The sequence below is a fragment of the Salvelinus fontinalis genome, chromosome 10 (genome assembly GCF_029448725.1).
Source record: "Salvelinus fontinalis isolate EN_2023a chromosome 10, ASM2944872v1, whole genome shotgun sequence".
Taxonomy (NCBI): domain Eukaryota; kingdom Metazoa; phylum Chordata; class Actinopteri; order Salmoniformes; family Salmonidae; genus Salvelinus; species Salvelinus fontinalis.
The window spans coordinates 10,699,644-10,725,477 of record NC_074674.1 but is presented as its reverse complement, the minus strand read 5'-3'; the positions used below and the strand labels follow the sequence as shown (position 1 = coordinate 10,725,477).

The window sequence follows — 25,834 nt, the reverse complement described above, 5'->3', positions numbered from 1 at the left end:
GTGCAAGGAGGAGCACTGCCAGAGCCCTGCAAAATGACCTCCAGCAGGCCACAAATGTGCATGTGTCTGCTCAAACGGTCAGAAACAGACTCCATGAGGGTGGTATGAGGGCCCGACGTCCACAGGAGGGGGTTGTGCTTACAGCCCAACACCGTGCAGGATGTTTGGCATTTGCCAGAGAACACCAAGATTGGCAAATTCGCCACTGGCGCCCTGTGCTCTTCACAGATGAAAGCAGGTTCACACTGAGCACATGAGCACATGTGACAGACGTGACAGAATCTGGAGACGCCGTGGAGAACGTTCTGCTGCCTGCAACATCCTCCAGCATGACCGGTTTGGCGATGGGTCAGTCATGGTGTGGGGTGGCATTTCTTTGTGGGGCCGCACAGCCCTCCATGTGCTCGCCAGAGGTAGCCTGATTGCCATTAAGTACCGAGATGAGATCCTCAGACCCCTTGTGAGACCATATGCTGACACATGCACATTTGTGGCCTGCTGGAGGTCATTTTGCAGGGCGCTGGCAGTGCACCTCCTTGCACAAAGGCGGAGGTAGCGGTCCTGCTGCTGGGTTGTTGCCCTCCTACGGCCTCCTCCACGTCTCCTGATGTACTGGCCTGTCTCCTGGTAGCGTCTCCATGCTCTGGACACTACGCTGACAGACACAGCAAACCTTTTTGCCACAGCTCGCATTGATGTGCCATCCTGGATGAACTGCACTACCTGAGCCACTTGTGTGGGTTGTAGACTCCGTCTCATGCTACCACTAGAGTGAGAGCACCGCCAGCATTCAAAAGGAACTGAGAAGTGGTCTGTGGTCACCACCTGCAGAATCACTCCTTTTTTGGGGGTGTCTTGCTAATTGCCTATAATTTCCACCTTTTGTCTATTCCATTTGCACAACAGCATGTGACATTTATTGTCAATCAGTGGTGCTTCCTAAGTGGACAGTTTGATTTCACAGAAGTGTGATTGACTTGGAGTTACATTGTGTTGTTTAAGTGTTCCCTTTATTTTTTTGAGCAGTGTATTTAGTATTCACTGAATGAAGTAGCCTGCCCATCCCCATTTACAATTGTATTCATCCATTAAATAAATGATACTTTAGCACGTTCAATTACATTATTATTGTAGACTATAGAGTAATCCTGTATCTACCTTGTAAAATAACGTAATCATTGAATGAAATAGCATACCCATTCACATTTAAATTGATCAATTAGATAAATAATACTAGCACATACAGTTTCATTGTTGTAGAATAGGCTACTACTGTATCCACACCATGGACCCCAGGAGTGCAAATGGGGATCCATTATAAATACAAATATTAGGATACCGTTATGATATTGTTAGGCATGATTTTACATCTTCGATCGAAGTTACATGTTGTACCCAGTTTCCCTTCTTCAGTGGAAAGTAGTTATTTAATTTACAATTGAATGCATCCATTAAATAAATAATCCAACACATCAAAGTACGTTATTGTACACTAGCCTACTCCGCTATCGACAGTAAATAATATTGCCTACGTGCTTTCGACAATACGTTATCAACCACATTTTCCTTAACACTGTAGACCTACATATTTCCCAACGATATCGCAACTTAAATATAGCCTACTTACTCCTCAATTGCATCAAGGACATCTTGGTAATTATTTTCATCGTCTCTAAAAAGGAAACTATCTGGGGCAGATACTCGAAAATCGCTTCTGCCACTTGTAAAAAATAAAATAAAAAATAAAATAATGAATGTCTATGTTGCCGCCTAGCTCTCAAATACCGTGCCAGTCTCTCTCTATGAACGGTCACTGCTATCCGGATTCCTTGGGACATCCTCACCCTGACCCTAAACTTAACCATTTTACACTTGATAGAGATAGGGACATCCCAAGGATTCCGAATAGCACCTATGAACTCCTCTGAAAGCCGTGGACACAACTCTTATTGGTCGTCTGATGTGGACCAGGTAACAACACAGTCTGTGATTGGCTAACAACATTTAGATCTGTACTCAGCGAGATAAGAGAACATACCCTGCCACGAGGTGTTGAGGGAAAGACAAATGATCTATAGATTGGGCATAATCTTTTCTAGGCCATTAGCGATAAACGGAGATTGGGCATAATCTTTTCTAGGCCATTAGCGATAAACGGAAATACACAAACCGTAGGCTACACTATAGTTCAAGGTGGCTACAACGGAATGTCTGCTTGCACGGAAAAAATTGTACATTTCTAAAATTTATGGTTGAGATTGAATTAATATAACTATAAACTATGCACATTATGACTTTCATTAACACGCGATGCAGGCGTCACACAGGCGTTAGTAACGCTTTGAACACACCGACTGGGTTTTTGGTTTTGGGACACCGGAAGTTATTTAATTTGGAATGCTGCGTTTGCCTTGCAGCATTGCGTAGCAGAGGCAGTTGCAGTGCTTAATCAAACATATGCATCAATTTGTATGCGTAGACTTCACAGAAAGTAACAAAATGTGAATGTTGAATTTTTGTTACACACATATCCAGTACATTTTTTGGGGGGGATTACATAATAAAACAGTTTGAGTGCATAATTTCTTTACATATTTGATTCATTTATTTGCCAAGTAGCATACATAACAATTTATTGTGAGAGCCTATAATATAATTTCCCTCCAAAATGCATAGTTTTGGAGGGAAATGCAATAATAAATAGTCAAGAAAGCAGAGACTAGGCTCTTTCAACAATGATACCAATGCTGAGGAAGGTGGTTTTGATCGCGTTGTTGGGCTGGGACCAGCAGTGTAACACGGAACCCAAACCGGTTGCGTGCATGTGCCATCGTGCATACATTTATTTTGTCCCCACACACCAAACGTGATCACGACACGCAGGTTAAAATATCAAAACAAACTCTGAACCAATTACATTAATTTGGGGACAGGTCAAAAAGCATTAAACAGTTATGTCAATTTAGCTAGCTAGCTTGCACTTGCTAGCTAATTTGCCCTATTTAGCTAGCTTGCTGTTACTAACTAATTTGTCCAGGGATATAAACATTGAGTTCTTATTTTATACTGAAATGCACAAGGTTCTCTACTACGACAATTAATCTAATCATAAAACGGTCAACCGAATCGTTTCTAGTCATCTCTCCTAGGCTTTTTCTTCTCTGGACTTTATATTGCAATTGGCAACTTTCATAAATTAGGTGCATTAATGCCACCAACCTTGTTCGTCTTTTAGTCACCCACATGGGTATAACCAATGAGGAGATGGCACGTGGGTACCTGCTTCTATAAACCAATGAGGAGACGGGAGAGGCAGGACTTGCAGCGCGATCTGCGTCACAAATAGAACTGACTTTTATTTTAGCGCTTGGCAACACAGACATTCATTGGCGTGCGCGAGGAGTGTGGGAGCAATAGATTTCTAAATTTATTTTGCAACGAACGCAATGCGAGCGGTGTAGTCAGCCTGTAAGGCGTTGGTAACATGTCATGGCAGGTGGTGCCGTTGCTTAGGCTTATGTCCCTTATCACCCCCCATAGTTCCTGTTCTGCTGACATTGTGCATAACAACACTGACGTAAAACCAATCTGTACGACGGCAGCACCAGCAGCACAATCACTAGTTAGACGTTAACTTACTGTTTGCCTATCTTTAACGGAAGTTTTCCCGTAAATGAACTGTTCTGACATCGCCTGGTGTTGGTAAATATAATTCCGGCAAAGCATGTATTTGTTGTCATCCTTAATGTCTGATGCTAGTCTGGAGAGGGAAACAGGGCCTTCAAGTTTGCAACAGAGCTGTTATTTCGGTGGCTCTGTGGCCAAACCAAAGTGCAGAAAAATGTTGTCTCGTCTTTGATTTCATTCTGAAACAATATGCCTATGTTGGCTGATATGCGGTAGCTAGATGATGAATTAATTGATCATCCATTTCTAGAATGCGTAAGGAATGTCAGGCAGTTAGCTACAGGGTTGACGTTCTATGACTTGAATCACTTTCTGACTTCACCCGTTGTGATTTGAACAAAATCTTTTTCATGCATGTTTGCCCGGCCATGGTAATAGTGGTCAGAAAGTGACTTTTTGGACCGGAATGCCAAAACATTCATGAGTTAGAGATGCTCAAAGTTGACCCATTTTGGTAGCTACAGATTGTACACTAGCCCAATAATGGACTAAAGGAGGCTGACTTTACTCCTTATAGTCCAAGGACCTTTCATAAAGCGAATTGGCTGGCAGTCAAATACTCCTCCGTGAATCGATTCTCAAGTGCTAATTACCGTACGGTTCTAGAAACATAATGGACACTATTTTCATATTACATCAAAATAATTTCACAAATGCAAAATATACACTTAATGTATACTGTTTTAACACAGTTGCTGCCAATAGTATTTTTTCAGCGACATCATTGTTGTGGCGTCCGTCTTCTGTTTACACACAGGTGTTCGGAGACGCAGATAACTAATTAGCACAGGCCAACTGTCTTCCGTCTGTTGTCGTAAACAACCGAGGTAATATGGCCATGTGGGAACCCTAAACATCTTTAGCAATATGAACGGGCAAATTGTATGCCAGATAATGTGACATAAACCAATTTTATAGATATATATACACACACACACACACACACACACACACACACACACACACACACACACTAGATGACTAATAGGGGGCGATGGGTTGAATCCACCGTGCCTTCAGCTTGGCACACCCTCACCGTCATAAAACAATATTTTGGAAGCTATAGCAATGCACTTATTAATGTCTACATCTGTTTTTTGCCAAATGTATTATATTACAGACACCTTAATACATACTTTTAAATTATATTATGTCAGTGTAACAGTTTAACTTTAGTCCGTCCCCTCGCCCCGACTCGAACCAGGGACCCTCTGCACACATCAACAACAGTCACCCACGAAGCATCGTTACCCATCGCTCCACAAAAGCCGCAGCCCTTGCAGAGCAAGGGGAACCACTACTTCAAGGTCTCAGAGCAAGTGACGTCACTGACTGAAAGGCTATTAGCGCGCACCACCGCCAACTTGATAGCCATTTCACATCGGTTACGCTCACCTCCCTTTCCGCAGCAACCAGTGATCCAGGTCACGGCACCAATGTAACAGTTTAACTTTAGTCCGTCCCCTCGCCCGACCCGGGCGCGAACCAGGGACCCTCTGCACACATCAACAACAGTCACCCACGAAGCATCGTTACCCATCGCTCCACAAAAGCCACGGCCCTTGCAGAGCAAGGGGAACAACTACTTCAAGGTCTCAGAGCAAGTGACGTCACTGACTGAAAGGTTATTAGCGCGCACCACCGCTAACTTGATAGCCATTTCACATCAGTTACACTAGCTAAAAACTAAAAAAAAAATATATAAACATTATCCTTACAAGTGTAATTTTTTTAGATTACTAATGTTACATAAATACATGTCATTTTGTCCTAAACATTTAATTGAAATACTGTTCCATTAATTCCATTAATTTCTATGGAGGACTGCTCCTACTTGGAAGTGGCATAATGGACGACCGGTGGCTTCAAAGCCTCTCACTGGCCAATACATAGCATCTACAATCCCAGGGTTCATATACAGCATTGGATAAACAAAGATATTTGGTGTCCATTACAGGAAAGCCCCATACGAACCGCCGCCATAGATTTTTCATCTAACATGTTCTTGGCTATACTTGATTCGGTTAAAAAAAGTATCTTAGAAATGTCAGTTTCCAGTGGCAGGTGGTTCGACAAAAAACAAATTCAGAAAGATATTCAACCCATGTTTTGTGTTAAACGACTAATTCCTGCAAAGATAATGGGAAATGCTAGATGTACAGCAGCTAAGATGGCGAGAACCTCCTCGCTCGGAAACAAAACATGGATTTCATATCTTTCTGGTTGAGTTTTAGTTTAATATCAAACTGTTGAGTTTGATATCATTTGAAAGTGTACAAACTATTGTATGTTTTCTTGAAATATATATATATTTTTTTATTTAACCTTTGACATCAATTATCATTTTTTTTTACTCACAAATGTTGTATTTTAGCCCTATTTTACATCAGCTCAGGTGTTTGTGTTGTGCACGTCATCAGACACAGCATACTCTTGAATACAGGGTGGGTGTTATTTCAATCGTTGAAATGTTATTCATAGATTGGACCTATCCCTTCAGACCACTGCAATTTTGCTGGTGCACCATTAACATTTAAATTGAAATAAAACGTACAATTACTACGAGAAAGATAGCCACCCATCCACCCACCATTGAATGTAAACTTGAAACTTGAATGGTAATGTCTATTCAATTATCAATATTTCAATAGGTTACCTATGGAAGATTGTCAGTTTAATTTATAACAATGGATATTTAATTGCAAGTGAACATACTCCGATGTATGTACCTCCTATCTTTGTTGGACTATTTCAAAAATGAACGTTAAAAGTAAAAAAAAATATATATAAAAAAAGAATTACAATGTCAATCAGAAAATAGTTGGACAACCCTTAAGCTTTCAAATTATATGTTTGCCAGTGATTAATACTTTGAGCACCTCAATCTCTTGAATGTTTTAGTATTCAGGTCCAAAAAGTCACTTTCTGACCACTTCTACCATGGGCAAACATGTATGGAAGGTTTCTTGACTGAACGCTATGAAATCATATGGAACAACCCAACAGTGAGTTGTTGCATTGTTCCATATGATTTCAAGTTCAAAGCTTTGTTTGAGTGAGTAGAGTAGCCGGCTAGCTAAATCAAAGAGCTTCATTGTTAGCTGAATTCCCTCCAATCATGAATTCTCCATACATTTTGTAATAGCAGACACACACCTTGATTGAAGTGTAACTGCTTGTAGCCTTTGACTCTGTCAGCTTGCTTCCATTTCATGTTTTACCTGCCCATACAAAATGTCATGGATTAATACCTTTTTGTTTATTATTTGATCTTTAGAAGAAGTTTAATTAACATGAGTGACCAGGGGGACATTTGTCCCCACCTGAATTCCATCGGGGAGGTAACCAAGGAGGAGCTTCTGCAGAAATCCAAGGTGAGCATGAATGGTTTCAAGAGAGATTTGTTGCGTCAAGCTTCTGGAATATGTATGGAATGGATGCAATTTGTGACGAGTGATGCGTGTCTTTTAGTTTTGAGTCACATCTTCTAGATTTGCCTTTGCAAAATGTCAACATTTTTTGAAGACATTCTGGTGGTCTGACAGAATCACATAGGAGATGGTGCTGTACTGTTTGTTTTCTGTCCTGTTCTGAAGGGGTCCTGCCAGTCATGTGGAGTGGGAGGTCCCAACCTCTGGGCCTGTCTGCAGGTAAACAACGGGTTATCTGTGGGTCTGTTTTTCCTCAAAATATTTTGAGATAGATTCAAAGGCCATGACATAATTCTCAGGATGTGTTATTATGACACTTTTATAACACTCTTTCAGATAGATTATATATATTTTGTTTTTACCCCATAGATGTTTATTTTGTAATGTATTACTTTATTACTCTTGGTCAGAGCGAGTGTCAATATGTTGGCTGTGGAGAAACCTTTTCAGATCACAGCACCCTACATGCACAGGTGAGTTTTTCGCAGAGCTTTTTTTCCTTGGGTAGTGAGAGATGCCATTTCTAGAATGCATGCAACAACGTTTTCCAAAGCTTAGTGTGTGTGTGCTCATCCCCCAAGGCAAATAAACACAACCTGACGGTGAACCTGACCACTTTCAGGATCTGGTGCTATGTGTGTGAGAGGGAGGTGTTTCTGGAGCAGAGGCCTGCAGTCGTACCTGCAATGTCTGCCACACACATTCCCCACCACTGTAAAGCTAAGGAACACCAGGTACGCCATCGCACAAAGGTCAGCTGAATTATAGTCAACTATACTATGTTTACGTGCCATTTGGGCTCTGGTCAAAAGTACTCCCCTCTTTGGGAATAGGGCGCTATTTGGGATGGGCCCTATATCAAATATGGTTAACGCCTTCATATCTTTCATTAGTAAACATTAATAAACTATTCATGATTACTGTATTATGTGCTATGTATAAAGCATTTATTTAATATAACATTTTACTACACTATTCTGTTTAATTTTGATTAGCTCATAATTTACATTTGTGAGCTGAAATGCAGCCTTTGTTCTATTAATATATTGTGTAATTGGCTTTCCACAGGCAAAGACTGATGTCATTATTTGTTGTTTTTAACAATGACTTACTTTCGCAGGATGCAGTTCATCAACCAGGGAGTCACCACCACCCGTTGAAGGCAGTCCCTATCGCGGTAGCCGAAGAAGAGTGGTCAGAGTCGGAGGAGGATGCGCTCAAACCCAGAGGTAACCTCAAACCCCCTTCTCTCAACGTCATGGAATCTATTCAATAACAGTAAAAACTATAGTCCCACATATCCACAGTTGAACTGATGCCCTTAGCGTTACATCATTGTATTTTTATCTTTATGGATGACACAACCATAGCTATCAAATATGATCTGCAGCTTAAATTAACATATTATGTTACAAATGTAACATCAATCAGGCAAAGGCCACCCGTTAGAGGTCTAGAACTCTGTAGAATTGGTTCTTTCATCCTTTGACAGGCTTTGCAGGTCTATTCCTTAGTGAATTATGCCAAGCTGATTTGGATAGAGACTTCCAAAATGATCTGAGAGCCAGATGATCAGGGTTAGGAGAAATATAATTGTTTTTGAGCCTAAGAATAGGTACCAGACCAGGTACCAGATCCTTTTAAGTAACGGTAATAGACTGAAGTTCATCATTAACTGACAGGGTCTGTGTCATGCATGTTCTCCAAATGTTAGGTATAAACACAGTGGAGTGGCCTTACCATATAGTCCTAATGTTATAAATATACCTGTATGATGTTATTAGAGCTTTTTTAAACCTACATCTCATCCTCTCAAAGGTTTGACAGGGATGAAGAATATTGGTAACTCCTGCTACATGAATGCAGCGCTTCAAGCCCTGTCCAATTGGTGAGGTCACTTCCTGTCTTATTTCCTCATTAGTCTGGGGATTTATGGCAGATAGATTGACATGTTTCTGAGACCTGTCACTGAAATGTTTGAGTGTGAATGAGTGTGCGAGCGAGCATGTGTACCTTCATCTCAGCAGAAGGGATTGTATTCGTTTTCATAGATTTGAACATTGACTGATCAGTTCTTTCTTTCTTCTCCTCTAATCTCTCTCCTCTCCAGTCCTCCTCTCACTCAGTTCTTCCTGGACTGCAGTGGACTGGTGCGGACTGACAAAAAGCCTGCACTGTGCAAAAGCTACCAGAAACTGATCTCTGAGCTCTGGCACAAGAAACGGTACTATACACACATGACACTATATTTCTTATCTCTGTTGCAGTATTTTTCTCTCTGTAGAGTACCTCTCAGTGTGCACATTTTTGCAATAGAGATTCATAAGATGATATCCAAGAATGCAGCAAGATACTGTCTGACTTATGTAATAGAAGAAAAAACAGACTTTCTCTTTCCTCTCTCTCTATTCTCTCTGCTCCAGGCCCAGTTACGTAGTCCCCACCAGTCTGTCCCAGGGCATCAGGCTGGTCAACCCCATGTTCCGTGGCTACGCCCAGCAGGTAGGGGCAAGCTCCCAGCAGGTAGGGAACAAAACAATGCCCCGACCCCTCTCTCTGACCCCTGACCTAACCCACCTCTCCCTATGTCCCCTCTCATCCCCCCCCAAATCACCCCTGTTACCTTAAATTAAATTTCCCTTTGGGGACAATGAAATTGGATTGGTTGATTGATTGTTGTGTAGCTGATTGGCATCTTGAAGTTTGGTGCCAAGACGATGAAATGGTGTCCCCCCCAAATGACACCCTAGTCTCTATGTAGTGCACTACTTTTGACCAAGGCCATAGCAGTGCAGTATATAGGGACTAGGGTGCCATTTGGGATGCAGTCATTATTTAACTAACCCACAGTAACCAGATGAAGTCCGTTCATCAATGTTGGATTGATTGGGATGTTGGAATGGGATTGTGTGTATTTCACTTGTTTGGTTTTGATTATGGAAAATCCATTTATCTCGATCTAAAAATGGTGTTGAGTTAAGCCTGTGTGTCTCAATGGCTGTCTCTGTCTGTCCCTAGGAGCTGCAGGGAACATTCATACAATACTGTCCGCACTATACACACACACACACACACACGTCTCAGTGTATAGGACTGCTCAGCACACTCTCCCTCTGTGTTTTCTACTGTAGGACACCCAGGAGTTCCTGCGCTGTCTGATGGACCAGCTCCACGAGGAGCTCAAAGAGCCACTGGCAGTGTGTGGCGGGGAGGGGGATGAGAGGAGGGATGGTGGCGACCGCTCCCCCTCCGAGGACGAGTTCCTCTCCTGCGACTCAGGCGCCAGCAGCGACCGGGGGGAGGGAGGGGGGCTGGGGGAGCCCGAGCTGCTCATTCAGGACGAGTGTGGGGTGGGGCCGAAAGTTGGAGGAGGGGGGACAGGCACGGGCGGAGGGGTAGGCACAGGGGGGCCCATCTCAGAGAAAGAGAGGCTGAAGGAGAAAAGGGTGTTGGGCTCGCCCCTCCACAGGGGCTCCCAGGAGATGGACGAGGACGCGGATGTGGATACGACAGCGGCCAAAGAGGGTGGTCTGGAGAGGGGAGCGGAGGAGGAGGAGGGGACCCCCCCTAGCCCTAGGCCACAGGGCCCGAGTCAGACACAGGGGCAGACGCAGAGCAACAGCACTCCAGGTAGGGGCCTGTTAATGGTGGAAGTAGAACATAAAAATATATATTTAAGTGTGTGCGCGAGCAACTATGTATACGTGTGTGTGTCTCTGTGTGTGGAGAGACATGTTATAGTGATGTGTGAGTAATCTCTAAAAGCCTCCTCTTCCTCTCCTACCCACCTCTACCTAGAGCCAGACAATGAGGCATCGATGCAGAAGCGCCCCCAGTCTCGCCCCTGCAGCCCCGTCCGTACTGTCCAGGAACTGCATCCTAAACTCTCCCCCAGCCCCACTCGCTCCAGCCCCTTCCGCTCTGCAGGGCCCGCATATTCTTTTAAGAAAGGTATGGGGGGTTCTGGTCAATTCACATACACGTACAGACACACATTCTGTCACGCAGTCTACCGACACACACAGATACACACTGTCACGTACGCTCATTCTCTCACACACACACACACACACACTCTACCCCCTCATACACAAACTATGTTTCCCATAATCCTCCACAGCCCAGCTGTTCCTGGGTGCCAGGAAGCAGAAGCAGTCTCGCTACCGCAGCGTCATCTCAGACATCTTCGACGGCTCAATCCTCAGCCTGGTCCAGTGTCTGACTTGTGACAGGGTGAGCTGTGTGTCATGTGTCGTAGCACAAGGGTGCGCCATTTACATAACTCAGCTCCACTTCTATTGAAACCTTACAAAACTGTCACATGCATATTGAACGTTGACATGTTGCAATTTGTAGACATTTTACAACATGTTCTTATGCCTAAACTTGATCCTACTGTATCCATGAATATGATGTATTCTGCTTGTTTGAATTATCACTGTTTAGATTGTTAAGGCCATCTCTCGCTCGCTCTGGCTGTCCCCTCCTCTCTTCTCCCTCCTCATCTCTCCTCTCCCCCTATAGGTGTCGACCACAGTGGAGACCTTCCAGGACCTGTCCCTGCCCATCCCAGGTAAGGAGGACCTGGCCAAGCTACACTCCTCCATCCACCAGAACCTCCCAGCCAAGACCGCGGTGTCTCTGGACGTCTACGGCTCCCAGGGCTGGATCACCTACATCATGGACTCCATACGCAGGTGAGGGAGCTGGGGGGTAGGGGGATGGGGCTGGACGGCTGGGGGTGCCGGGGAAGGGGATAGACTGGGAGTGTGGTGTAGAACAGGTATGACGGTCTGTCATGTAGAACAAGGAATCATGTCAGCTCTATTCAATGAATTTCTATCTGCCACATCTGGATTATATTAACTTGATTTTTCCGTGAGGGAACTTCTTGTTTGGATCGGTTAAAAAACAAGAACAACATACAACATAAACAGTTTACACAGTAGACCCACTAGGCACAAATAGTAATAGTCTGTCACCAGACCCTTCCTTCCTGCCTGGGGACGAGGATACACAAATAAACAGGACAATAACTTCATACACAACCGTGAGTGCGATAGAGCAGGACTTCCCCAGCAGAGTTGGGGGACTCCGATCATGCAGACTCGCCGCCTGCATTGATAGCAGTGGTTCATAACATCATAAAGTTCACACAGCAGCATTATGGAGAATCCAGCCTCTGCCTCACTTCTTCCTCCTCCCCTGCTGACTTGTAGTTGACTCTCAAAGAAGTAGCTAGTTAGCGCCGTCTCTCTCTGTCCGGCGGGCTATTCACAGTTCCAACGTCATCTATGTATTAATCTTGTAACAAGTATGAAAGTATATGTAACAGCCACATTGTGCCTACTATGTATTCACCCTCCCCCCATGTCTCCCCCCCCCCTCTGCAGGTTTGTGGTGTCCTGTATACCCAGCTGGTTTTGGGGTCCTATGGTCACACTGGAGGACTGCCTCGCCGCCTTCTTCGCCGCTGATGAGCTCAAAGGTAAACTAGTCACGATAAAGTTGTTGTCTAATAAGATGCCTAGATTTCAGCTGTATGATCCATTCATAATCAGAACATTAAATAAATGGTCAGTAATTTCTTCATTCATTGTTTTGCAGGGGACAACATGTACAGCTGTGAAAGGTGTAAAAAGTAAGTATTTGTGGAATTTGTAGATCATTTTAGCATTATAAGATCAATATGTCTAGTTGGTAAAACAGAGCCCATTACAACACACATTTCTATTCTTTTTCACTTACCTTCCAGATTGAGAAATGGTGTAAAATATTGCAAAGTACTTCGGCTACCTGAGGTAACGGCTTCTATTATATCATACTTTGACATCCTGCATAGAAGATAAAACTACCTTATCAAAATGATTGAAGATGCCTAAGTTGTGACATTTCCTTGATTTTTATTATGAAGAATTTTCTTTCAGGAAATCTATAGGGTCGTTCCATTTTATTTCAATCACTTTCTGACTGCACCCCTTTTGATTTGAACAACACTTTCCATACATATTTGCCTATGGTAGAAGTGGTCAGAAAGTGACTTTAACCCTCAAGCTGCTGAGATATTTTACATACATCAATTATCAACATTTTGATCCCAGAAGAAACTATTGAAAAAAAGCAACAATCAAAGCAAAATATCTGCTTATTTCTTATCAAAGCTGCATTAGACATGTAGTTAATGTTGTCTAAAATAAGAAATAACCAAAACAGATTGTTATTTTAGTAATTGTTTAGTAATTGTTATTTTACTTCATTTGCATTTCCTGTAGAACTGAAATATTCATTTTCCCTTTATACAATGTGCAGCTTTTTTCCAAAGTACAAACCACATTAGTGCTAAAAAGCTAGTTTACCATAATTTGATTCTGGTATCATTTTAATTAGCGGAATTTTTAAGTAAATATTCATTTTGTCATATTTATGTGGTTAAAACGACTGCCATTTAATTTACAGAGGCAGTACACCAAAATATGAAATGTACTTAATTTTATTGACAAAAAGTGATTTATTCATCCATTGATCCTGAGAGACTTTGACCAAAAATGTGACTTAGTTTTTAAACATTTATATACCCCACAGCCAGCAATTGGGAGTGGCAGGCAGTGTTGCCAACTAATTTTCAGGGGAAGTTGCTAGAGGCAGGTTGATTTGTTGCTAAAAGTTGCTAAATGACATTGTGATGTCATTGCGTGATGACGTCATTACGTAATAACGTAAAACTACGTAGAATACACAATGACGTTACTCAAATTGACTGGCCATCTCGGCGAAAAATATGATTTGACATTTGTTAGTTTAGATTTGTTTGTTTATTATCACATCTTTTTATTTGTAAAAGTAATATAAACACAACACATTTTTTATGATCAGATTTTTTAAAACGCAACACATTGAATTATTGAACAATTACACATGATTGAACAATTGCATTTTATTTATTTTCTTTTTAACCAGTAAACCTACACATTCTGAACAATTATTGTTTTAAGCAGTGCATTGGTAGTTAACATGCTTCCTAACTGATCAACAATTATAGGTACCAGCTAATAAGCTATATATGCTATCTTATTGAACAAGCAACTTAACTCAAATACTGATGTGTGCGCTAGGTATCTCTCTCCAGGTTGTTGTGCTGCTTGGCTGGCTAGCTGCACACTGGTTTCCTCCAGATATTGCCACTGTTCTCGCTCACACTGCAGTGCACACTGCCACCATCAGCTGTGTGTCTCCGCCAGTTCCAGAAAGTCCACTCCTTGCATACATACTGTAAATATGATGAATCATAGATTGGCAAGGAAATCCACTTCATCTTCACTTTCCAACTGCATTGTCACGGAGCTGGAACCAGCAGAAGAGGATGGAGTGACCTTAAAGCTGTATGCTGCTGTTGTTCCAAACTGCTGCAAAACTTCACTTGGTAGTTTATGCTGGTAACAGGTATCACCAGCCAGCTTCAGCCCATACCGCACCAGGAGTATGGACTTGAGAGTGTGCAGTGACATTCTATTTCTTAACTTTAACTTGAACACATTCATTTGGCTGAACAGCCATTCAACCTCCGCATTTAAGTGTGGCAAGGAGAGGGCAGTGAGCGCAGCTTTGCACAGTTCTTCAAATGGATTTGACCCGGAAGAGTCCGTGTAGTTATTCACTTCACTCCAAAACTCGACTGTATTTTCAGTTGAGTCCCATCTAAGCAGATGGATGTTTCTTCATTGGGAAACAATTTGATCAATTGTTTGGTGCTGGTACCCCAGTAGCTCAGGTACTTAAATAATTTCGGTGGAGCCTTTATTGTGCTTTAGCGTTTCCTTAACACTGAACAAGGCCATGTTTCGCAAGGCTTCTAGGTTGTCTGGGAGCTTTGCTTGCAGCTCCTTGCTTAAAGCAACAATGTAGTTGATGCACCGTCTCCATATGGCCTATTTGTCCTCTGGCGTAAGACTGAGTTGGTACAACGTGCTCTCGAAAAGGTACCCAAGGAATAGTGATGGACAGAGATGTCCATCAATGGCATTCTTCAGGACCTACATTTTTGCCTTAGGGTTGACTACTCTGCTGCAAATTGATATTAAGAGTTGTACCAGATTGTTCTAAAGCTTGACAGGATCTGTTTGCTCTCCCTCAAATGACTTCACTGCAACTTGTACGTCAGACAGGATTGATTTCAAGAATGTCAGGTAGACATAGTTAGTCTTGTCCATGTACATGGCGTGGAGCACATCCACCATGTAGCAATGCTCACTGGCCTTGGTCAACTCAAAGCGGAGTTTCAGTTCTTCCCGCAGGGTCAATCGATAGCCAACGTGTGGCACACACTTTGGTGATCTGCAGGGATTTCTGGACACAATTAATTGTGGCATACACTGCTTTGTACGCCTCGCACCGTTTTGGGGAAATCGAAAACCAGTTGTAGGTTTCCCTGATTAAGTACTCAACACTCCTAGGGATGGTTTCTTTGGATGCTGCACTGACAGCCAACTGTACAGAATGGCACACACAGGACATTTGGGCAATGCACATTTTTCCTTTAAAATCTTGTGCACCCAAGTCATCACGGACGCATTATCAGTGCCAATACCCTGAAGATTCTCTTTTTTAAGGTTACACTTCTCAAGAAACTCAACTACCGCCTTTGCTATTGATCTGGCATCGTCCCCCTCCAATTCAACCAGCCGGAGAAATGTGGACACAACGGTTCTTTTTTAGCACTGAAATACCGAATCACCACACCCAGGTATTTCAAGACACTGACATAAGTGGACTCATCCAAAAGGAGACTGAATTTCTCATCCCCCGCATCTGATGTTACCCTTTTGATAAAATAAAGAGCCAGTACTCCCCTAATCATTTCTGTGCACTTGCAAGTTTGTTGCTGCCACAGAATCTGGAAAGGCAGCTTTGCAAGCCATACCTAAATGGTCGCATGCTAGCAGCGAACAATGCTCCTCAATGGCCATTGCCATAGTAGCTTCTGCGCTTTTGCAGTTATCCACATTCTTAACCAACTGTGGTAATGTAGACTGCGTTGCGGGGTTGTACGGTTTTGATGTATTTATATGCTTTGCTGTAGCACAATGTTTTTTGATGTCATACATTTTTGCAAGCATATCTGATTTGCAGTACGCACAGTATGCCCGACAATCATCCCCAATTACTGGCTTCAGCCACCCTTTAAATTCAGGTACAGACTCCCACTTTTTTGTACTCCTGGCTGTACAATTTTGATTGAGACATGTTGATTGATGTTGTAAGTTCTGTTCAAGATCAAACATTCGTGACCAACTATATTCCTTGGGTTTGTCTCGTCGAACGCATACTACTGCTGCTGGAGTCAGCCAACAATAATTTGCAATTTGCTGAAATTGCTGCAGGCCTGCTGCTGCCTGTGCACGAGCTGAGCGCCTGCTGCTGACATCACTCACAATGCACTTTTGCAGCCAGGCACGTGTGTTGTGACTGAGTGTGTGACAGAGAAAATCGTTTTTGTGTCATTTAGAGGGAAAATGCGTGCATTTTAGCATTTGAGTCACTTTTCAAAAGTTGCTAAAAGTTCCAAATACATTTTTTTAAGTAGCTAAATTTGTTGCTAGGTGCTGTTTGAGAAAAAAGTTGCCAGGGTAGTCTGAAAAGTTGCTAAATCTAGCAACAAAATTGCTAAGTTGGCATCACTGGTGGCAGGGCCTATGGCAGGATGCTTCAAAAAGCCCGAATCCTCATTCACTTCAAACCAAATGTAATCGCACCCAAAATGTCATACGTTGCAAATATATCATATTATATGATTTTTCTTCTACATGTATACATTGAGGGTAGCTGGTTTCTGTATTACAGTTCTACCAATAATTCATACCACTGACACTTGGCAGCTGTTTTGACTGCAACTAAGCAGTGCATTCGGAAAGTATTCAGACCCCATGACTTTTTCAAAAACAAAATACGTTACAGCCTTATTCTAAAATTGATTAAATAGTTTTCCCCCTCATCAATCTACACACAATACCTCATAATGACAGAGTAAAAACCAGTTTGTTAATAAATGAAATCACATTTACATAAGTATTCAGACCCTTTACTCAGTACTTTGTTGAAGCACCTTTGGCAGCGATTACAGCATTGAGTCTTCTTGGGTATGAAGCTACAAGCTTGGCACACCTGTATTTGGGGAGTTCCTCCCATTCTTCTCTGCAGATTTTCTCAAGCTCTATCAGTTTGGATGGGGAGTGTCGCTGCACAGCTACTGGCTGGGCCACTCAAGGACATTCAGAGACTTGTCCCGAAGCCACTTCTGCTTTGTCTTGGCTGTGTGCTTACGGTCATTGTCTTGTTGGAAGGTGAACCTTCACCCCAGTCTGAGGTCCTGAGTGCTCTGAAGCAGGTTTTGATCAAGGATCTCTCTGTACTTTGCTCCGTTCATCCTTTCCTTGCAAAATTCAAGCGGGCTGTCATGTGCCTTTTACTAAAGAGTGGCTTCCGTCTGGCCACTCTACCATAAAGGCTTTATTGGTGGAGTGCTGCAGAGATGGTGGTTCTTCTGAAAAGTTCTCCCATCTCCACAGAGGAACTCTGGAGCTCCAATCAGTGACTCTCGGGTTCTTGGTCACCTCCCTGACCAAGGCCCATCTCCCCCAATTGCTCAGTCTGTGTGCCTTTCCAAAATCATGTCCAATCAACTGAATTTACCACCGGTGGACACCAATACAGTTGTAGAAACATCAAGGATTATCAATGGAAACAGGATGCACCAGAGCTCAATTTCGAGTCTCATAACAAGGGTCTGAATACTGAATTTCTGTTTTTCGTATTTTTATAAATTTGTAAACATTTCTAAACCTGTTTTTGCTTTGTCATTATCGCGTATTATGTGTAGATTGATGAGGAAATAACAATTTAATACATTTTAGAATAAGGCTGTAACGTAACAAAGTGGGAAAAAGTCAAGGGGTTGGAATACTTTCCGAATGCGCTGTGTATATACAGTGGGGAGAACAAGTATTTGATACACTGCCGATTTTGCAGGTTTTCCTACTTACAAAGCATGTAGAGGTATGTAATTTCTATCATAGGTACACTTCAACTGTGAGAGACGGAATCTAAAACAAAAATCCAGAAAATCACATTGTATGATTTTTAAGTAAATAATTTGCATTTTATGCATGACATAAGTATTTGATACATCAGAAAAGCAGAACTTAATATTTGGTACAGAAACCTTTGTTTGCAGTTACAGAGATCATATGTTTCCTGTAGTTCTTGACCAGGTTTGCACACACTGCAGCAGGGATTTTGGCCCACTCCTCCATACAGACCTTCTCCAGATCCTTCAGGTTTCGGGGCTGTCGCTGGGCAATACGGACTTTCAGCTCCCTACAAAGATGTTCTATTGGGTTCAGGTCTGGAGACTGGCTAGGCCACTCCAGGACCTTGAGATGCTTCTTACGGAGCCACTCCTTAGTTGCCCTGGCTGTGTGTTTCGGGTCGTTGTCATGCTGGAAGACCCAGCCACGACCCATCTTCAATGCTCTTACTGAGGGAAGGAGGTTGTTGGCCAAGATCTCGCGATACATTGCCCCATCCATCCTCCCCTCAATACGGTGCAGTCGTCCTGTCCCCTTTGCAGAAAAGCATCCCCAAAGAATGATGTTTCCACCTCCATGCTTCATGGTTGGGATGGTGTTCTTGGGGTTGTACTCATCCTTCTTCTTCCTCCAAACACGGAGAGTGGAGTTTAGACCAAAAAGCTCTATTTTTGTCTCATCAGACCACATGAACTTCTCCCATTCCTCCTCTGGATCATCCAGATGGTCATTGGCAAACTTCAGACGGGCCTGGACATGCGCTGGCTTGAGCAGGGGGACCTTGCGTGCGCTGCAGGATTTTAATCCATGACGGCGTAGTGTGTTACTAATGGTTTTCTTTGAGACTGTGGTCCCAGCTCTCTTCAGGTCATTGACCATGTCCTGCCGTGTAGTTCTGGGCTGATCCCTCACCTTCCTCATGATCATTGATGCCCCACGAGGTGAGATCTTGCATGGAGCCCCAGACCGAGGGTGATTGACCGTCATCTTGAACTTCTTCCATTTTCTAATAATTGCGCCAACAGTTGTTGCCTTCTCACCAAGCTGCTTGCCTATTGTCCTGTAGCCCATCCCAACCTTGTGCAGGTCTACAATTTTATCCCTGATGTCCTTACACAGCTCTCTGGTCTTGGCCATTGTGGAGAGGTTGGAGTCTGTTTGATTGAGTGTGTGGACAGGTGTCTTTTATACAGGTAACGAGTGGAGAACAGGAGGGCTTCTTAAAGAAAAGGTCTGTGAGAGCCGGAATTCTTACTGGTTGGTAGGTGATCAAATACTTATGTCATGCAATAAAATGCAAATTAATTACTTAAAAATCATACAATGTGATTTTCTGGATTTTTGTTTTAGATTACGTCTCTCACAGTTGAAGCGTACCTATGATAAAAATTACAGACCTCTACATGCTTTGTAAGTAGGAAAACCTGCAAAATTGGCAGTGTATCAAATACTTGTTCTCCCCACTGTATAAGGTAATTCAGATTTTGTACACAGACGTACTCATGCTGCAACAGGTCCCCTCTGATGATATGTATAAGTTAATATTGTCTCCAGAGAAATCTACATTCAAATAAATATTTTTTCATTGTCTCACATCAGATAGCGCAATGACCGTATGCACTGATCTGTCTGATAACTCGCAAACACTCATGAGACACACGCAAACACTCATGAGATGGATAAAAAATAAGTTTGGCTACAATATGTTGTCCTTACATTCGAAAATGTTACCAAGGTGACATCATCCACTGAAATAACTGGAATAGTAAAGGGCTTACATGTGTTACATATATATATATATATATATATATATATATATATACTGTATGTTACAGGAGAAGGTCAATTTGGGAAATATATACGTTCCCCGTAACAAATTTGAAACAGGAAAGGTGCCAGCATATATTACAAGTTAAATCAGTTGACAGACAGTGAGCTGGTATGGGTCGTATCAGGACATCCTCAAAAGAGTAATTCTTACCTTAAAACTTCTTATGGCTGGGATCCCGTTAACGCCAAATTCAAAATATCATAATTAAAATTCCTCAAACATAGAAGTATTCTACACCATTTTAAAGATAAACGTGTTGTTAATCCCACCACAGTGTCCGATTTCAAAAAGGCTTTACGACGAAAGCACCCCAAACGATTATGTTAGGTCAGCACCTAGTCACAGAAAAACACAGCCATTTTTCCAGCCAAAGAGAGGATTCACAAAAAGCAGAAATATAGATAAAATTAATCACTAACCTTTGATCTTCATCAGATGACACTCGTAGGACTTCATGTTACGCAATCCATGTATGTTTTGTTCGATAAAGTTCATATTTATATCCAAAAATCTGAGTTTACATTGGCGCGTTACGTTCAGTAGTTCCAAAACATCCGGTGATTTTGCAGAGAGCCACATCAATTTACAGAAATACTCATAATAAACATTGATAAAAGATACAACTATTATGCATGGAATTATAGATAAACTTCTCCTTAATGGAACCGCTGTGTCAGATTTAAAAAAAAGCTTTACCGAAAAAGCACACCATGCAATAAAATGAGTACAGCGCTCAGACAACAAATCAAGCCATACAGATATCCGCCATGTTGTGGAGTCAACAAAGTCAGAAATAGTACTATAAATTTTCACTTACCTTTGTTGATCTCCATCAGAATTCACTACCAGGAATCCCAGTTCCACAATAAATGTTTGATTTGTTCGATAAAGTGCATAATTTATTTCCAAATACCTCCTTTTTGTTCACGCGCTTAGCCCAGTAATCCAAATTCATCACGCACGAGCAGACGAAACGTCAAAAAGTTCCGTTACAGTCCGTAGAAACATGTCAAACGATGTATAGAATCAATCTTTAGGATGTTTTTTTCATAAATCTTCAATAATGTTTCAACCGGAGAATTCCTTTGTCTGCAGAAACGCAATGGAACGCAAGCTAACTATCACGTGAACGCGCATGGTCAGCTCATTGTACTCTGCCAGACCCCTGACTCAAAGAGCCCTCATTACCCCCTCCTTCACAGTAGAAGCATCAAAAAAGGTTCTAAAGACTGTTGACATCTAGTGGAAGCCTTAGGAAGTGAAATATGACCAATATCCCACTGTATATTCGATAGGCGATGAGTTGAAAAACTACTAACCTCAGATTTCCCACTTCCTGGTTAGATTTTTTCTCAGGTCATTTATACTCACAGACATCATTCAAACAGTTTTAGAAACTTCAGAGTGTTTTCTATCCAAATCTACTAATACTATGCATATCTTAGCTTCTGGGACCGAGTAGCAGGCAGTTTACTCTGGCCACCTTACTCATCCAAGCTACTCAATACTGCCCCCAGCCATAAGAAGTTATAAACATTTGTCATGAAAAAGTCTTCACTACCTAACTCTTCATCTAGCTAAGGTGTTTTGTGGTGGTTGGAATCAATATTTATTAAATTCAAAATGTGCATGAAAATTTGCTTGCTAGTGTCTTCTTGCTGGCTGAACCAGTCTCAAATCAATCCATGTGGAAGGAAAGGCAGGGATGCTAACAATGCCAGTTCACACACTCAATTCTGAATACTCCCTCTAGCTAGTTTAGTGAAGTTCTAGCTATGCATGAATTCGTTTTCATGATATCTGTTCTGCCGTGATAGTGCGCTGACTTCTACAGCACAGTTGACTGGTCTCTGCGACGTTATCGCATTGGCCAAATGTTACAAAGTAGCGAGGCACAGTGCCATATGTCTGTCAGATAGATGCTGATTTCTGAGGACAGTCCCATAACTTTGGTGCCGTACAACTTCATGATGAGTTCCACGTCCTACAAGATTGATCGGTTGAGTGACGAGCGTCATGTAGGAGTGACGCCATCTGACGTGAAACAATGGATTTTCCCTGAATAACTACTTATCGGGGAATACACACTGTTACAGCTCTCTGTGTAGAGTTCTGTATTGCAGTTCTGTTAAGTATTTATACCATTGGCAGACTTTCTATACCATTAGCAGATTTTTATACAGTATATCAAAATGACCCCAGTCTGTAGTGTCGGTTAATACAAATGATTACATTTTTTAACCTTTAACATCAATTGTCAAAAAATGCATAAATTCTTTAATTTTTGCATATTTTGTAATTTAGACCCTAATTTACATCATGTGAAGTGTATGTCTTGTGCCCGCCATCGGTTGAGACACAGCATACTCTTGAATACAGGGTGGATGTAATTTCAATCATAGAAATATAATTCAGTAGGGTGGCGCGGTGGTCTAAGGCACTGCATCGCAGTTGCTAACTGTGCCACTAGAGATCCTGGTTCTAGTCCAGGCTCTGTCGTAGCCGGCTGCGACCGGGAGACCCATGGGGCGGCGCACAATTGGCCCGAGCGTCGTTAGGGGAGGGTTTGACCGACAGGGATGTTCGTGTCCCATCGCGCTCTAGCGATTCCTGTGGCGGGCCGGGCACATGCACACTGACACGGTCGCCAGGTGTATGGTGTTTCCTCTGCTTTTGGGTTAAGCAGGCAAGCAGTGCGGCTTGGTTGAGTTGTGTTTCGGGGGACGCATGGCTCTCGACCTTCGCCTCTCCTGAGTCCGTATGGGAGTTGCAGCAACGAGACAAGACTGTAGCTACCAATTGGATACCACAAAATTGGGGGGGAAAAAGGGGTAAAAAGTTTTTTTTTTTAATTGCTGGTACACAATTGACATTTTAAATAGAATTGAAATTTAAACTTCCAATTACTACCACAAAGATTGCTGCCGGTCCACCACTATTGAATATCAACTTAAAGAGATGCTGCCTTTAAAAAGCAACAAATCCCTTCATGGCATCGATATGAGTCAGGAACCGTTATTCTAGTGTCAAATTTTACTACAAAGCGTAAACAGAATCATTTTGGTCAGTCTGGTCTACAACGGAGTTTGGAACATCTGTGCGCCACAACGGGTAAAATAAGGTTGGGTTTTGATTTAACAATGTCCATTTGCCCACTAACATGAGGTGAACAGCTGCTGTGGTTGCTCTCGATCCAATACCATAGACAGTGAGACAGACCTGCCCAGCAGTTCCGACTTTGTTTACAAAGACAATACATTGCAATTTTTTTTTACTGGAGAAATACTGCACCAAACACCCTAGTTAAAGTAAAATTGCGCAATTAACATCCTCGGCCAAAACGTAAATTCAAGAAATTTGTAATTAATTTAATCTGCGATTCATTCTGGGGATTTTGAGAAAGTGAAATAGGCTTCCGTGTCTCATGGGGGATGAACATCTTTAACCAAACGCGGAATCAGTTAGAAAACACACCTACCAGACTGAAGTCTAGTTTTTCTTATGAGCAACAGAATAACACACGTGCCAATCGGCGTGTTCAGTGGCTCTTTAAATGGGAGTGTCTATTCTATTATCTTTATATCTATGGTTTCAATAGGTTTCCTATAAAGTGTAATTTAAAACAACTGATATTCCCACTCAAGTCAACATTCTCTGATGTGTAAACCTCTAACCATCTTTGTGGTACCTTCCCAAAGTAGAAATGTCAATTTTAGTACATTTATCAGTTCCAAAAAGTCACTTTCTGACCAAATCTGAGCAAATATGTATGGAAGGTTTCATTCAAATCAAAAGGGGTGCAGTCAAAAAGTGATTGAAATCAAATGGAACCACCTTATAGATATCCTGAAAGAAAATTCTTCATTATGAAAATTCTGTTTTCAGATCCTGTGCATCCACCTGAAACGTTTTCGCCACGAGGTGATGTACTCCTTCAAGATCAACAGCCACGTGGCCTTCCCATTGGAGGGCCTCGAACTCCGACCTTTCCTGGCCAAGGACGGCCCCTCCCAGATCACCACCTATGACCTGCTGTCCGTCATCTGTCACCATGGCACTGCAGGCAGTGGGTGACCCTTGACTGAATTACCTAACATTAAAGACTCCCTCCAGCTATTTTTGAAATGTTTGTTTGGCTGATATTGGTTGTGATTCACCGCAGCATAGTCATAGTGTGTCGGGTGTTTTCTTCATAGCTTACTATCTACATTTCTGCAATTCCATTACTCAACCTCTTTTTCACTGCCACACCCCTCTCTCTTCTTTCTTCTTCTGTCTTTCTCCAACTATTCTCTCTCTCTCTCGCTCTCTTACCCTCCCTCCTAGGTGGTCACTACATAGCATACTGTCAGAACGTGATTAACGGTCAGTGGTACGAGTTTGATGACCAGTATGTAACGGAGGTCCATGAGACGGTGGTGCAGAATGCTGAGGCCTATGTGCTTTTCTACAGGTGAGACTTCAACCTTCATTATGTAAAAAACACTTTAAATGTTTTAATGTTTGGTTGAACTGAATAATGTATTTGATTTTGTGTATGTGTGTGTTATCGTGTGCTTGTGTGGGCCTGTGTCTGTGCATACACGCAGGCAGATTGCGATTTGAGTCTTTTCCATCTTACCGTAGAAATGCATTGTAATGCAGCCATCAATACACTCCTATCCCCTGTGGACTGGTTCGTATCTAAAACATCCATTCAGGCTGCAAAGGTGTCGATTCGATTTCCTCAACTAGATTGAATGGTGAGAAGGTGGTAAAAAACAGGGAAAATATGCATACTTTCTTTTATGAAACACCATTTTCCACCACCATGCTAAAGTGGCTAATGCCTAGGAATGCTAGTCACGAATGTTGCGTATCGCGTTCAGCCAATCACGTTGCAGCATTCTGTTGTTTACCCCTGTCTGAACGCAGGGCGCAACATCAGGAAGTAGCATTAGCCACTAGCATGGTGGTGGAAAATGGTGTTTCATAAAGAAAGTACACATACTTTCAGTTTTCTTTTCTGCCTTCTCGCTATTCGATCTAGTTAAAGAGGAAATTTCCTTCGCCTCCAACCCCTTTTGATGCGTGGAATGGATGTGGGTGTGGCTAGGTCTACATAAGGGTGCTAATTTAAAAAGCTCTGACGAAGGCCGTGAGGCCGATGCGTAAAGCTTAATAACGATCAGTGATACGATCAAAAGCAGTATGCGGGTTCCTTCTTCTTTTTCTTCATTTTATCCGGCTGTTGCCATGCACCTGCAAAAAAGATAGCTCAGATTTGACTTTACAAACAACAAGAGGGCTTAATTGGAGTTTATTTCTTCAGAGCCTAGACCTATATAAAATAACTTAACTGGCTGAGGTAGGCTATGAAGCTTAACAGCCTAATAGAAGTACAATTTTTTTTATTAGGTCTACTTACAATTGCAACTGGTCAAAAATGTAGCATCCTACATAAAACAATCATTTGAAGAAAAAAAGTCTGCACTTTCGAACTAAAACAATGTAACTACCGTAATTTCCGGACTATAAGCCGCTACTTTTTCCCACGCTTTGAACCTCGCGGCTTATACAATGACGCGGCTAATTTATGGATTTTTCCCGCTTTCACAAATTCATGCCGCCAAAAAACTGAGCACCGTCACATAATGTGACGTAAATCGAGCACGCTCAAACTTCCCATCATTCTGATTACGGTAGTCATTTTGTCACCCTCATCATGGCAATGACACGGAGAAATGCATATGATGCAGCTTTCAAGTTGAAGGCGATCGATCTGGCTGTTGGAAAAGGAAATAGAGCTGCTGCACGGGAGCTTG

The 25,834-nt window shown here is 42.3% G+C and overlaps 1 protein-coding gene across 8 annotated transcripts in view; it reads left to right on the top strand.

The window, feature by feature from the left end:
- The first annotated feature begins 3,534 nt into the window (after positions 1-3,534).
- The window catches only part of LOC129863599 (ubiquitin carboxyl-terminal hydrolase 20-like), a 40,308-nt gene continuing 18,008 nt past the window's right edge, over positions 3,535-25,834 (top strand). For 2 of the 8 annotated variants that reach the window (XR_008760982.1, XM_055935689.1), the window contains exons 1-18: positions 3,542-3,702; positions 6,965-7,061; positions 7,284-7,337; positions 7,529-7,591; positions 7,700-7,870; positions 8,239-8,347; positions 8,937-9,006; positions 9,229-9,342; positions 9,542-9,641; positions 10,250-10,748; positions 10,917-11,069; positions 11,239-11,351; positions 11,643-11,815; positions 12,512-12,606; positions 12,726-12,759; positions 12,874-12,919; positions 23,916-24,096; positions 24,357-24,483. Coding sequence is in view for 7 of the 8 variants with exons in the window: in XM_055935689.1 (XP_055791664.1) it covers positions 6,981-7,061; positions 7,284-7,337; positions 7,529-7,591; positions 7,700-7,870; positions 8,239-8,347; positions 8,937-9,006; positions 9,229-9,342; positions 9,542-9,641; positions 10,250-10,748; positions 10,917-11,069; positions 11,239-11,351; positions 11,643-11,815; positions 12,512-12,606; positions 12,726-12,759; positions 12,874-12,919; positions 23,916-24,096; positions 24,357-24,483 (2,183 nt within the window). In the remaining variant the exon portion in view is untranslated. Of the gene's footprint in view, positions 3,703-6,964; positions 7,062-7,283; positions 7,338-7,528; positions 7,592-7,699; positions 7,871-8,238; positions 8,348-8,936; positions 9,007-9,228; positions 9,343-9,541; positions 9,642-10,249; positions 10,749-10,916; positions 11,070-11,238; positions 11,352-11,642; positions 11,816-12,511; positions 12,607-12,725; positions 12,760-12,873; positions 12,920-23,915; positions 24,097-24,356; positions 24,484-25,834 lie in introns of those variants that run through there. The other 6 variants (XM_055935696.1, XM_055935694.1, XM_055935693.1 and 3 more) reach the window with 6 other exon arrangements.